General features: G+C 45.6%; 1 protein-coding gene across 1 annotated transcript in view; it reads right to left on the bottom strand.

Annotated features, from left to right (window-relative positions):
- Nucleotides 1-519: 519 nt before the first annotated feature.
- LOC143981292 (G-protein coupled receptor 4-like) overlaps nucleotides 520-15,903 on the bottom strand; it is a 29,505-nt gene continuing 14,121 nt past the window's right edge. The window contains exon 2 of the mRNA XM_077479094.1: nucleotides 520-1,820. Within this exon, the coding sequence (XP_077335220.1) occupies nucleotides 581-1,690 (1,110 nt within the window). The 5' untranslated portion in view covers nucleotides 1,691-1,820 and the 3' untranslated portion in view covers nucleotides 520-580. The remainder of the gene's footprint in view (nucleotides 1,821-15,903) is intronic.

Below are 15,903 nucleotides of genomic sequence, written 5' to 3'. Positions count from 1 at the left end.
AGTAGATGGATCCTATAGGTGGTGTGTGTGTAGTAGATGGATCCTATAGGTGGCGTGTGTAGTAGAGGGATCCTATAGGTGGCGTGTGTAGTAGAGGGATTCTATAGGTGGCGTGTGTAGATGGATCCTATAGGTGGCGTGTGTAGAAAATGGATCCTATAGGTGGCGTGCGTGTATATGAGGGCTGTGTTTGGCGGTAGCAGAGCAGCCGGTGTAGGGAGATGGGAGGCAGATTCTTGGCACGGTGGAGGTGTAATGTGTGGCCTGGTACAGCCCGCTCCTCCGCCAGTGACAGCTGTGTACTCCTCACTCACCCTCTCCCCTGTTCCCATGTAACTCGATTGCCACAGCCGTCTCGGCAATGTCTGCGTAAGCTGCACTGACTCAGCAGACAGATGGCAGACCTGCAGACTATTCCATTCTTCCACCTGCAGATCATCACTCCAGGATGGCTCACACTCCTCGGCGTGCCGTACGGTCACACCGCGCTCTGACAATAACCGACACCTTATTCTGGAAGATGTTGGAATAATTTATTGCATTGTGCAGATTCTCCCCATCGCCCATCTGCCCTCCTGGCTCAGACTATGGAGGTGGCTCCTCTGGCAGCCATTTCCACCATCCCCATTTCTTCTCCTCGATATCCCATCCCCCGCCCTTCCCCTCCCCGGTCCAACCACCCAGTTCTGTCCTTGCCCATCGCCCACGCCACCACCCGCCCTATTGCTTTTGCCACCTCCCCTCTTGCCCCAGGGCAGGCCAGGCAGTAAAGGGCAGGATCGGCGACACAGTTCAGGGTGGCCATGGCCAGTGCCGCATGGTAAGCAGGGAACAGCCTTTCCTCGAGTGCACAGCTTTTACCCTCTGCTCCGGCGTCTCCGCTGATCAGAAACACCACGCTGCGCAGGAGCAGCAGCACGTAATAGGGCCCGTAACACAGGAGGGCCACACACGGAAGACCCAGCGCCAGCCTCCGCACTCTCCTCTTCTCCCTGCGCTCACACGACGCGCTGTCCTTCAGGGCCCGCAGCAATCCGGCATAACACAGCAGCATGATCCCCCAGGGCAATAAAAATCCCGCTAATACCCTCCCAACATTGGCCAGGGCATCTGCTGTTCCGGAGAGGGGGTAGCTCTCGTAGCAGAAGGTGTGGTTATAGCGGTCCCGGGTGATGGCGTCGCTGAACAAGGGTGGAGTATTGGCAGCCAGTTCAACAACCCAGACCAGTGCAGAGATGGCGGCAGCCGAGCGGATGGGCCTGGCGCCGGGAAAGCGCAGCGGGTGTGCCACCGCCAGATATCGGTCCGCAGAGACACAGGACAGGAAGGCCGCTCCCACGTACAGATTGGTGTAGAAAACAAATCCAAAAAGTCGGCAGGCCCCCGGCCCATAGCCCCATACGTCCCGCCGCAGGTAATAGTCTGTCCATGGTGGAAGGGCACAAATGAGGAGGAGATCGGAGAGGCTGAGGTTCAGCAGGTACACTCCCAGCTCTTTACCTTTCCGCACCTGAAGCCAGGCTGCCCACAGCGCCAGCAGATTGGCTGGAAGGCCGACCACAAACACCACGGCATAGAGGGAAGGAGGAAGGACGCCGTCCAGATCTGAGTCCACGTTGCAGGCCTCCCGGGTGACGTTGGTCATCGTGAAGGGAAGGGAAAGCGCCAGATGACAACCAGTTGTGTCCATTCACTTGTTCGCTGTATGCCGCTCCTCCTCCTCCGCCTTCCTGCCCCTTGTAGGGCGCTTCGTGCTGAATGGGAGCTCATTTATGGGGCCTGTCCTTCGTGACTTCTCAGGGGCGGCACCATCACTGCGTCTGTGGAAAGAGAATATCAGAGGGTGAGAAATCACATATATAGAACGAGGAGTTCTCATAGACTGAACAACAGGAACCTGTATATACCGACCAGCAGAGGCCTTGTGTAGGACCCATTATAGAGAGGGCAAGGGGAGCAGACAAGATACTCATCTACAAGGGGTAGGCTAAGAAAAAGGGTAGGTGCTCTGTGAGAGGAGGGGCAATTATTAGGGGTAGGGAGTGAGGAAGCAGTGGTGGGTACTCTGTGAGAGGAGGGGCAGTTATTAGGGGTAGGGAGTGAGGAAGCAGTGGTGGGTACTCTGTGAGAGGAGGGGCAGTTATTAGGGGTAGGGAGTGAGGAAGCAGTGGTAGGTACTCTGTGAGAGGAGGGGCAATTATTAGGGGTAGGGAGTGAGGAAGCAGTGGTAGGTACTCTGTGAGAGGAGGGGCAATTTTTAGGGGTAGGGAGTGAGGAAGCAGTGGTAGGTACTCTGTGAGAGGAGGGGCAATTTTTAGGGGTAGGGAGTGAGGAAGCAGTGGTAGGTGCTCCTGTCAGAGGATTGGCAATTATTGGGTGTAGGGAGTGAGGTACTCTGTGAGAGGAGGGGCAGTTATTATGGGTAGGTGGTGAGGAAGCAGTGGCAGTATATTATTTGAATGGGGAATATCCTCCCAGACAAATTGAGGTCATACATGACTGGAGCATACAGAAGGGGAGATGGCGTCTCCTACCCCCTGGGTGACCGGCTCTTCCCATATACTCTGTGTTTGGTATCGCTATTCGCGATTTGCGAAATATAATACTGAACAATAATCTACCGGTTTCCAGAACTGCGTGTAAGGGGAGGGGCATGATCCAGTCATAAACACAATGGCCACTCCTCTGACGCTTAATTGGTCACATGGTATCTGTCAACACCCCTTTGATCTCAGAGAAAAGAGGGGTGCTGGGCCAGTTCTCATGTACCATCAACCAAGGAAGATCTGTCAAATTCTGAGAGCCAATAACAATCTTGCTCATTGGCTGGACCAAGACATTGCAAGTATTCTACCTTTTCAACCTTTTTTTATTTTTTATTATTATAATTTATTTCTCTGTTGTTTTGTTTTCTTTTTATCTCTTTGTATCGCCCTTTTTCTTGTGGAAGTTCCAATTCTTTAATAATAGGCGGTGGTGGCCTAAGTAGAGACCCTAGGGAAAAAAAATGGCAATTGATGAAATGTGCGATATTTTTTTTTTATGTCACGCAGTATTTCTGCAGCGGTTTTGCAAATGCAATTTTTTTGGAAAAAATTCACTTTAATAATTCCTATTGCAAGGAATGTAAACATATCATCAGGTCCTCTTTATGGAGATCATGTAATAGAAATAAGAGATGACAGGTCCTCTTTATGGAGATCATGTAATAGAAATAAGAGATGACAGGTCCTCTTTATGGGGATCTCATGTAATAGAAATAAGAGATGACGGGTCCTCTTTATGGGGATCTCATGTAATAGAAATAAGAGATGACAGGTCCTCTTTATGGAGATCATGTAATAGAAATAAGAGATGACGGGTCCTCTTTATGGAGATCTCATGTAATAGAAATAAGAGATGACGGGTCCTCTTTATGGAGATCATGTAATAGAAATAAGAGATGACAGGTCCTCTTTATGGAGATCATGTAATAGAAATAAGAGAAGACAGGTCCTCTTTATGGAGATCATGTAATAGAAATAAGAGATGACGGGTCCTCTTTATGGAGATCTCATGTAATAGAAATAAGAGATGACAGGTCCTCTTTATGGAGATCTCATGTAATAGAAATAAGAGATGACGGGTCCTCTTTATGGAGATCATGTAATAGAAATAAGAGATGACAGGTCCTCTTTATGGGGATCTCATGTAATAGAAATAACAGATAACAGGTCCTCTTTATGGGGATCATGTAATAGAAATAAGAGATGACGGATCCTCTTTATGGATCTCATGTAAAAGAAATAAGAGATGACGGGTCCTCTTTATGGAGATCATGTAATAGAAATAATAGATGACGGGTCCTCTTTATGGAGATCTCATGTAATAGAAATAAGAGACGACGGGTCCTCTTTATGGAGATCATGTAATAGAAATAAGAGATGACGGGTCCTCTTTATGGAGATCATGTAATAGAAATAAGAGATGACGGGTCCTCTTTATGGAGATCATGTAATAGAAATAAGAGATGACGGGTCCTCTTTATGGAGATCTCATGTAATAGAAATAAGAGATGACGGGTCCTCTTTATGGAGAGATCATGTAATAATAGAAATAAGAGATGACGGGTCCTCTTTATGGAGATCATGTAATAGAAATAAGAGATGACGGGTCCTCTTTATGGAGATCATGTAATAGAAATAAGAGACGACGGGTCCTCTTTATGGAGATCATGTAATAGAAATAATAGATGACGGGTCCTCTTTATGGAGATCTCATGTAATAGAAATAAGAGATGACGGGTCCTCTTTATGGAGATCATTTAATAGAAATAAGAGATGACGGGTCCTCTTTATGGAGATCTCATGTAATAGAAATAAGAGATGACGGGTCCTCTTTATGGAGAGATCATGTAATAATAGAAATAAGAGATGACGGGTCCTCTTTATGGAGATCATGTAATAGAAATAAGAGATGACGGGTCCTCTTTATGGAGATCTCATGTAATAGAAATAAGAGATGACGGGTCCTCTTTATGGAGAGATCATGTAATAATAGAAATAAGAGATGACGGGTCCTCTTTATGGAGATCTCATGTAATAGAAATAAGAGATGACAGGTCCTCTTTATGGAGATCATGTAATAGAAATAAGAGACGACGGGTCCTCTTTATGGAGATCATGTAATAGAAATAATAGATGACGGGTCCTCTTTATGGAGATCTCATGTAATAGAAATAAGAGATGACGGGTCCTCTTTATGGAGATCATTTAATAGAAATAAGAGATGACGGGTCCTCTTTATGGAGATCTCATGTAATAGAAATAAGAGATGACGGGTCCTCTTTATGGAGATCATTTAATAGAAATAAGAGATGACGGGTCCTCTTTATGGAGATCTCATGTAATAGAAATAAGAGATGACGGGTCCTCTTTATGGAGATCTCATGTAATAGAAATAAGAGATGACTGGTCCTCTTTATGGATCTCATGTAAAAGAAATAAGAGATGACGGGTCCTCTTTATGGAGATCATGTAATAGAAATAAGAGATGACGGGTCCTCTTTATGGGGATCATGTAATAGAAATAAGAGATGACGGGTCCTCTTTATGGAGATCTCATGTAATAGAAATAAGAGATGACAGGTCCTCTTTATGGAGATCATGTAATAGAAATAAGAGATGACGGGTCCTCTTTATGGAGATCTCATGTAATAGAAATAAGAGATGACGGGTCCTCTTTATGGGGATCATGTAATAGAAATAAGAGATGACGGGTCCTCTTTATGGAGATCTCATGTAATAGAAATAAGAGATGACGGGTCCTCTTTATGGAGATCATGTAATAGAAATAAGAGATGACGGGTCCTCTTTATGGAGATCTCATGTAATAGAAATAAGAGACGACGGGTCCTCTTTATGGAGATCATGTAATAGAAATAAGAGACGACGGGTCCTCTTTATGGATCTCATGTAATAGAAATAAGAGATGACAGGTCCTCTTTATGGAGATCTCATGTAATAGAAATAAGAGATGACGGGTCCTCTTTATGGAGAGATCATGTAATAGAAATAAGAGATGACGGGTCCTCTTTATGGAGATCTCATGTAATAGAAATAAGAGATGACAGATCCTCTTTATGGAGATCATGTAATGGAAGTAAGAGACGACGGGTCCTCTTTATGGAGATCATGTAAAAGAAATAAGAGACGACGGGTCCTCTTTATGGAGATCATGTAATAGAAATAAGAGACGACGGGTCCTCTTTATGGAGATCATGTAATAGAAATAATAGATGACGGGTCCTCTTTATGGAGATCTCATGTAATAGAAATAAGAGATGACGGGTCCTCTTTATGGAGATCATTTAATAGAAATAAGAGATGACGGGTCCTCTTTATGGAGATCTCATGTAATAGAAATAAGAGATGACGGGTCCTCTTTATGGAGATCATGTAATAGAAATAAGAGATGACGGGTCCTCTTTATGGAGAGATCATGTAATAATAGAAATAAGAGATGACGGGTCCTCTTTATGGAGATCATGTAATAGAAATAAGAGATGACGGGTCCTCTTTATGGAGATCATGGAATAGAAATAAGAGATGACGGGTCCTCTTTATGGAGATCTCATGGAATAGAAATAAGAGATGACGGGTCCTCTTTATGGAGATCTCATGTAATAGAAATAAGAGATGACGGGTCCTCTTTATGGAGATCATGTAATAGAAATAAGAGACGACGGGTCCTCTTTATGGAGATCATGTAATAGAAATAAGAGATGACGGGTCCTCTTTATGGAGATCTCATGTAATAGAAATAAGAGATGACAGGTCCTCTTTATGGAGATCATGTAATAGAAATAAGAGATGACGGGTCCTCTTTATGGTGATCTCATGTAATAGAAATAAGAGATGACGGGTCCTCTTTATGGAGATCTCATGTAATAGAAATAAGAGATGACGGGTCCTCTTTATGGAGATCATGTAATAGAAATAAGAGATGACGGGTCCTCTTTATGGAGATCATGTAATAGAAATAAGAGATGACGGGTCCTCTTTATGGAGATCATGTAATAGAAATAAGAGATGACGGGTCCTCTTTATGGAGATCATGTAATAGAAATAAGAGATGACGGGTCCTCTTTATGGAGATCTCATGTAATAGAAATAAGAGATGACGGGTCCTCTTTATGGAGATCATGTAATAGAAATAAGAGATGACGGGTCCTCTTTATGGAGATCATGTAATAGAAATAAGAGATGACGGGTCCTCTTTATGGAGATCTTATGTAATAGAAATAAGAGATGACGGGTCCTCTTTATGGAGATCATGTAATAGAAATAAGAGATGACGGGTCCTCTTTATGGAGATCATGTAATAGAAATAAGAGATGACGGGTCCTCTTTATGGAGATCTCATGTAATAGAAATAAGAGATGACGGATCCTCTTTATGGAGATCATGTAATAGAAATAAGAGATGACGGGTCCTCTTTATGGAGATCATGTAATAGAAATAAGAGATGACGGGTCCTCTTTATGGAGATCTCATGTAATAGAAATAAGAGATGACGGGTCCTCTTTATGGAGATCATGTAATAGAAATAAGAGATGACAGGTCCTCTTTATGGAGAGATCTGGGAGTCAAAACGACCCCAAATCTCTTCTTTACCTTTTTTTAAAAGCAAAAGGCTAAAAAAACATGATTTTCTTCCAGCCTGGCTGAGAAGTGACGTCATGATGTTGCTCCAGTCCTCTGAGGTCATACTGTGGAGTCCATCAAAGATCTATGAGAGCAGTCGGCCTCACCATCGGATCGTTTCTTGGGCGAACCGATGGAAACAGTAAAGCCCAAGAAGCATCGGTGAGCGGCAGGAGGGGTGGGGGAGGTGTCCCCTCCTTCCACTTTGGAAACCGGCCCAGCAGCTCATGAGAAAGCCCTTCGCCCGTAGAAAATAAAAATTACCAGGGTTATGGTGGATATCTTCACCAATGATCCCGGTAAACCATGTGCAGACCTCAATGCATATATACGTATTGCCGTCAGCAAGTGGTTAATTAACTTAACGTATCGGCAATCACTCTCAGGCTGCTGGCGCCTAGATTGTGGTCCCACAAACTGGAAATCTGATGTCACCATTGTGGGACTGGAGGAGTGTCTGATCTCTCACGTGTATGGAATGGCCGGGATATATTCAGAAGGACATCTATTGTCCTCTATATAAGGCACAATGTAATTAGTTCCAAAGTCTCTGAGCTGTGAGACTGTTGGACCAATGATGGTCTTCTATATAAAGCACACTATGATTGGTTCCATAGTCTCTGAGCTGTGAGATTGATGGTCCTCTATATAAGGAACACTATGATTGGTTCCATAGTCTCTGAGCTATGAGATCTCCCCAATGATGGTCTTCTATATAAGGCACGCTGTGATTGGTTCCATAGTCTCTGAGCTGTGAGATTGATGGTCCTCCTATATAAGGCACACTGTGATTGGTTCCATAGTCTCTTAGCTGTGAGATTGATGGTCCTCTATATAAAGCACACTGTGATTGGTTCCATAGTCTCTCAGCTGTGAGATCGTCCAATGATAGTCCTCTATATAAGGCACACTGTAATTGGATCCATAGTCTCTGAGCTGTGAGACTGATGGGCCAATGATAGTCCTCTATATAAGGCACACTGTCATTGGGTTCAGAGTCTCTAAGCTGTGAGATCGCCCAATGATGGTCCTTTATATAAGGCGCACACTGTGATTGGGTCCATAGTCTCTGAGCTGTGAGACTGATGGGCCAATGATAGTCCTCTTTATAAGGCAGACTGTAATTGGTTCCAGTCTCCGAAGCAGTGAGATTGGCCCAATGATGGTCCTCCATATAACGCCTCTTCTCTATATGGATGGTATCTGACCTCAGCTATCCTGTCATGGGGACATCAGGCAGTGTCCCTAGTAGGGCCCCCTTCCCACACTCCGGCCCCACAGCAGCTGCATGGGTTGTTATGTCTGTATCCGATCTGATTGATCTTGGCCTCATGGACATTATCTGTATATACTTTGTAGCCTGAGATCCGGTATATGTGAGTGCTATATTGGTGAATGTCTTTGTGACAAATGAGGGGAACTTCCTGCTATTCCAAGAACAGGCACCAGGAATTTGCTTAAATTCAAACCGTGGGGGGGCCTTGGACATTCCTACCCATACAGTGACTTCAGCCAGTCAGGGTGATCAGGCAGGCGTGGGTTTTGGGGCTGTCTGAATGTATTACCTGGCACTGGGGATTTCTTCATTCACACCCATAAACGAGGGAATCTATTGGCTTTCTCTAGCTCTACATGGCCAGGCATTAGACTTACCGGGGTCATGGCCGGTGTTCTGCCATATAGCGTCCGTCCATCGGATAATGTCCGCCCCGTACTGCGCAGGCGCAGCACTTGTGCAGTACGGAGCAGAAGGAGATTTGGAAAATCTCCAAAGATGAACATCGCCTGCGCCGTGAGTGGAGGTGGTGGCCCCACCATCCAAGCGGACATAGGGCTGCAAATATTACAGGTACCCCTCACGGGCTCGCTTCGCTCGCCACACTTCGGGCTCGGCTCTTTTAATTCCAACTCTATGTCCACTTGGATGGTGAGGCTAGAACCAGGACTCACGGTGCAGGCGCCGTTCATCTTCGGCTATTTTCGGAATCTGTGTGTGCTGTGTACTGTCCATGCGCACTACACAGCGGACACTATCTGTTGGGGGACACAATGTGATAGGACACCGACATTACACATACCGGGGTCATGGCCGGCATTACACATACAGGGGTCATGGCCGGCATTACACATACCGGGGTCATGGCCGGCATTACACATACCGGGGTCATGGCCGGCATTACACATACCGGGGTCATGGCCGGCATTACACATACCGGGGTCATGGCCGGCATTACACATACAGGGGTCATGGCCGGCATTACACATACCGGGGTCATGGCCGGCATTACACATACCGGGGTCATGGCCGGCATTACACATACAGGGGTCATGGCCGGCATTACACATACCGGGGTCATGGCCAGGATGATCAAGAGTTCTGAAGGCAATAATCTACTTACAGAATGGGGGGAGTGGGGGTGAAGAAGAGAATGTGTCTGGCAACAACATGATCTCAAGTATCTGACCTCAGCCATCATGTCATAGAGACATCTGAACACCCTTCCCACCCTTGGGCCACCAAAGCAGCAAGAGTCTCTTCTCCAGAGAGAATAAGTTCAGAGCTCACAACCTTTCCTCATAACTAATATCCTCCAGACCCTTTATCAGCTTTGTTGCCCTTCTTTGTAGTCTCTCCATTTCCAGTACATCCTTCCTGAGGACTGGTGCCCAGAACTGGACAGTATACTCCAGGTGCGGCCGGACCAGAGTCTTGTAGAGGGGAGAATTATCCTTTTATCTCTGGAGTTGATCCCTTTTTAATGCCAATATTCTGTTTGCTTTGTTAGCAGCAGCTTGGCATTGCTGAGCCCATCATCTACTAGGACCCCCAGGTCCTCCTCCATCCTACATCCCCCCAGAGGTTCCCCTCCCCCCAGTCTATAGATTGCATTCAGATTTTTGCCACCCAAATGCATTATTTTACATTTTTCTACATTGAACCTCATTTGCCATGTAGTTGCCCCTCCCCCCATTCATTTGTTCAGATTTTCTTGCAAGGTTTCCACTTAGCTGCTTAGCTTAGTATCGTCCACAAATACAGAGATTGAACTGTTTCCCCCATCCCCCTCCTCCAGGTTGTTTATGAACAAATTAAATAGGATTGCTCCCAGCACAGAACCCTGGGGGACCCCACTACCCACCCCCGACCATTCCAAGTACTCCCCATTTATCACCACCCTCTGAACTCGCCCTTGTAGCCAGTTTTCAATACATGTACCCACCCTATGGTCTATGCCAACCGACCTTATTTTGTACAGTAAACGTTTATGGGGAACTGTGTCAAATGCTTTTGCAAAATCCAGATACACCACGTCTACGGACCTTCCTTTATCTAGATACACCACGTCTACGGGCCTTCCTTTATCCAGATACACCACGTCTACGGGCCTTCCTTTATCTAGATACACCACGTCTACGGGCCTTCCTTTATCTAGATACACCACGTCTACGGGCCTTCCATTATCTAGATACACCACGTCTACGAGCCTTCCTTTATCTAGATACACCACGTCTACGGGCCTTCCTTTATCTAGATACACCACGTCTACGGACCTTCCTTTATCTCGATACACCACGTCTACGGGCCTTCCTTTATCTAGATACACCACGTCTACGGGCCTTCCTTTATCCAGATACACCACGTCTACGGGCCTTCCTTTATCTAGATACACCACGTCTACGGGCCTTCCATTATCTAGATACACCACGTCTACGGGCCTTCCTTTATCTAGATACACCACGTCTACGGGCCTTCCTTTATCTAGATACACCACGTCTACGGGCCTTCCTTTCTCCAGATACACCACGTCTACGGGCCTTCCTTTATCTAGATACACCACGTCTACGGGCCTTCCATTATCTAGATACACCACGTCTACGGGCCTTCCTGTATCCAGATACACCACGTCTATGGGCCTTCCTTTATCTAGATACACCACATCTACGGGCCTTCCTTTATCTAGATACACCACATCTACGGACCTTCCTTTATCTAGATACATCACATCTACGGGCCTTCCTTTATCTAGATACACCACGTCTACGGGCCTTCCTTTATCCAGATACACCACGTCTACGGGCCTTCCTTTATCCAGATACACCACGTCTACGGGCCTTCCATTACCTAGTTACACCATGTCTACGGGCCTTCCTTTATCTAGATGGCAACTCACCTCCTCATAGAAGGTTAGTAGATTGGTTTGGTAAGAACGATTCTTCATGAATCCATGCTGATTACTGCTAATCATACCGTTCTCATTACTAAAATCTTGTATGTAGTCCCTTCCAAGAGTTTACATAATATTGATGTTGGGCTAACTGGTCTGTAATTTCCAGGGCTGTATTTGGGGCCCTTTTTAAATATTGGAGCTACATTGGCTTTTCTCCAATCAGCTGGTACCATTCCAGTCAGTAGACTGTCAGTAAAAATTAGGAACAATGGTCTGGCAATTACTTGACTGAGCTCCCTAAGTACCCTCGGGTGCAAACCATCTGGTCACGGTGATTTATTAATGTTAAGTTTCCCAAGTCTAATTTTAATTCTGTCCTCTGATAACTATGGAGGTGCTTCCTGTGATGTGTCCTGAGGATAAACACTGCAGTTTTAGTTACTGAAGCCCCCCGATTCCCTCGTGAAGACGGAGGAGAAGAATAAATTCAATACCTTCGCCATCTCCCCATCCTTTGTAACCAGATGTCCTTCCTCATTCATTATGGGGACAATATGGTCTGTCCTCCCTTTTTTACTGTTTACATACTTAAAGAATTTCTTGGGATTTTTTTGCTCTCCTCCGCTATGTGTCTTTCGTGTTCTATCCAAGCCGTCCTTATTGCACCCTTACATTTCTTGTTGCATTCTTTATAAAGTCTGAATGCTGATGATGATCCCTCAACCTTGTATTTTTTGAAGGCCTTCTCCTTGGCTTTTATATGCATTTTTACATTGGAGTTAAGCCTTCCAGGAATTTTGTTCGCTCTTTTAAATTTATTACCAAATGGGTTGCATTGGCTAATGCCCTTATTTAATATGCTCTTTAAAGCAAGCCCATCTCCCCTCTGCATTCTTTGTTCCTAAGATTTTAATTTATGCCTTTTAGTAAGGTTCATAGTTTTGGAAAGTTGGCTGTTTTGAAATTCAGTGTCTTTGTATTCCCCTTATGTTTCCTATTTGTGTGATTTATACTGAAGCCAATTGGCCTGTAATCGCTGTTACCTTGCATGCCCTGTATTTCCACATCCGTGATAAGGTCAGTATTGTTGGTAATCAGTAGATCCAGTAACGCTTTATTTCTAGTTGGTGCGTCTACCATCTGACCCATAAAATTGTCCTGCAAGACATTTAGGAACTGGCGAGCATTAGATGAATGTACGGTTCCTTCCACCCAGTCTATGTCTGGATAATTAAAATCCCCCATTATGATAACACTTCCCATCCTTGCTGATAATCCAAATTGTGATAGGTGATCCCCATCCCCCTCCTTCCTCAGGTTAGGGGGCCTATAGCATAGTCCCAGTCATATTCCCCCCTTAGCTTCATCCCTTCGGAGCTCTACCCTTAAGGATTCCACCTCCTCCCTAGCACCCTTAGTGATGTCATCTCTCACATTCACTTGTACATTTTTCTTGATATATAGGCATACCCCTCCCGATTATTATTATTTTTTTTTTTTACCCTCTCTATCCTTGCGATAAAGAGTATACCCTTGAATTTTTGACAGCCAATCATGAGAGCTGTTGAACCAGGTCTCTGAAATTCCCACAAAATCCAAATTCTCCTCGCACAACAGTATCTCTAGTTCACCCATCTTGTTTGCCAGGCTCCTGGCATTGGTGAACATGCCACGTAGTTTAGCCCGGTCGCATATTATCCTCTTATTGGGTGTTCCGAGATTGTACCTAGGACTTGATACTACACTTACCTTGGGTTTATGTGCTTTGGTCAACCTACCACTGATGCCCCCAATACTACCCTCTGGAATATGTTTTCCGCGCTGACTATCTCTACCTCTGGACCGTTGTGGGAGCGGAGGAGCGGCTCATCTCTCACATGAATGGAATGGCTAGGACATATTTGGAGAATTCTCCTCAGGATATGACAATGTGTCTTCAGTGCTGGAAATGAATAAGATTGGGATGTGAATGGAATGCATTTGTTGTTTCTTCTATCTGAGATCTAAACATTGACTTTAGTCTATTTCCCGTCTCACCAGTGCTGGCGCAGTGACCGTCCTCCACACTCTGCAGACAATCTGAATATCCTGTGTGTAGAATCCGGTGGTGAGCCGTACATTTATACTCCTTATTTGACCCTTACAGAATTGATATTAAAGTGCCATTCTGAGATGCAAGATTTCAGACATTCATGAAACTTTGAGTGGGACACCTCTGATATTCGGATGGTAACCTGGGATTAACTGAAACCATATTCTACACCAAGTTTTACCAACCGGGGGTTGCAGGGAATCCTAGGATCCTGTGAGAGATCCTCAGGGGTTACTTTATCTGTGTATTCCTATCTGCCCAACGGTGGCTTCCATAACCCCACCACAGACTACCGCTGCAACAAATTTGTGTCCGCCAAATAGTGCATTCAGTTTTCGTACCCGAGTACCACCTGGTGGATAGATATCAGCCCAGTGGTTCCAGCATCTGAGATCACCATTGTGGGCAGCATGGGAGGAGAGGAGCAGCTCATCTCTCTCATGGAAGTATGAGAAGAACAGGAGACAACTATTCTTGTTTAAAAAAAAAACATACACCAAACATCCCCTCCTGGAACAGTACTACTCAACCTAAATCTGGAGCCCCCCCCCCCCCCCCAGTCTACAATGTAAAAAAATTGAATGTTACTTATTCATAGGAAACCTGAGCCTGAGACGATAGAAACAACCACCTGGAGGAAATTTACTTCACATCAGAGGGCCTCCCATCACATCAGAGGTTCCTCCCATTACATCAGAGATTCCCCCATCACCTCAGAGATTCTCCCATCACAGCAGAGGTTCCTCCAACACATAAGTGGTCCTCCCAACACATCAGAGGATCCTCCCATTACATCAGAGATTCCCCCATCACCTCAGAGATTCTCCCATCACAGCAGAGGTTCCTCCAACACATACGTGGTCCTCCCAACACATCAGAGGATCCTCCCATCACATCAGAGGATCCTCCCATCACATCAGACATTCCCCCATTACATCAGAGGTTTGCCCATCACCTCAGAGGTTCCCCCATCACAGCAGAGGTTCCTCCAACACATAAGTGGTCCTCCCAACACATCAGAGAATCCTCCCAGCACATCAGAGGTTCCCCCATCACTGCAGAGGTTCCTCCCAGCACATCAGAGGGTCCTCCCATCACATCAGAGGTCCCTTCACTGCATCAGAGGTTCCTTCATTACATCAGAGGTTCCTCCATCACATCAGAGGTCCCTTCACTGCATCAGAGGTCCCTTCACTGCATCAGAGGTTCCCCCATCACATCAGAGGTCCCTTCACTGCATCAGAGGTCCCTTCACTGCATCAGAGGTTCCCCCATCACATCAGAGGTCCCTTCACTGCATCAGAGGTTCCTCCATTACATCAGAGGTTCCCCCATCACATCAGAGGTCCCTTTACTGCATCAGAGGTCCCTTCACTGCATCAGAAGTTCCTCCATTACATCAGAGGTTCCTCCATCACATCAGAGGTTCCCCCATCACATCAGAGGCTCCCCCATCACATCAGAGGCTCCCTTTCATATCAGAGGCCCCTCTTCATATAAGAGGCTCCCCATCCCCCCAGGAGACTCCCCTTCACATCAAAGTCACCCCATTATATCAGAAGCCCCCCATCACATTAGAAGTCCCCCATCGCGTCAGGAGACTCCCCTTCACATCAGTGTTTCCCCATCACACCAAAGGCCCTTGTTCATATTAGAGGCCCCCCTTAATATAGGAGACCCTGCTTCACATCAGAGTTCCACCATCACATCAGTGGCCCCATTCATATAAAAGACCCCCCCATCCGCTTAACGGTTCCCCATCGTGTCAAGAGACCCCCTCTTTTTGCGTCAGAGTTCCCCTCATCACCTTAGAGGTCCCCTATCATGTCAGGAGACCCCCCTTCACATCAGAGTTACCCCATTATATCAGAGGCCCCTATACCCTATCACCTTAGAGGCCCCCCACCATGTCAGGAGACCCTTCTTCATGTCAGAGTCACCCCTATACATCCCATTGTGAAGTCCCCCAATCAAACAGCCCCCCCCCCCCCCAGCACCTCCGCAACATCTCCAGAATTCGCCCCTTCCTGACTAATGGCACCACAAAGCAACTTATTCACTCCTCGATTATTTCCTGCCCTGACTACTGCAACTCTCTCCTTAATGGCCGACCCTTACACAAGCTACCCCCCTTCAGTCAATAGACAGTCAGAATGCTGCGGCTAGACTAATACACCTCTCTAACCAATCTGTGACTGCCGCCCCTCTCTGCCAATCCCATGGTCTAAAAAATTGGAGAAATGACTGCGTTAACCAAAATGTAACAAAAAAAAGCTGCTAACATTTAAACAAAGTCCAGACAAATGTGAAAAAACAAAGTGGAGCGCTAAGTAAATGACATAACAGCAATAAACTGGAATGATAAATGTGTATAAACATATACACAAGATTAGTGAACGTGCAAAAGTCCAATTTTTACTGATGCGAACAAAAAAGGAATTGTGAAATTTCAAATAAA

This window comes from Lithobates pipiens, unplaced genomic scaffold, assembly GCF_037356315.1.
Source record: "Lithobates pipiens isolate NorthernLeopardFrog02 unplaced genomic scaffold, aLitPip1_a1.2 Scaffold_134, whole genome shotgun sequence".
Lineage (NCBI taxonomy): Eukaryota > Metazoa > Chordata > Amphibia > Anura > Ranidae > Lithobates > Lithobates pipiens.
This window is presented reverse-complemented; position numbering and strand designations above follow the sequence as displayed.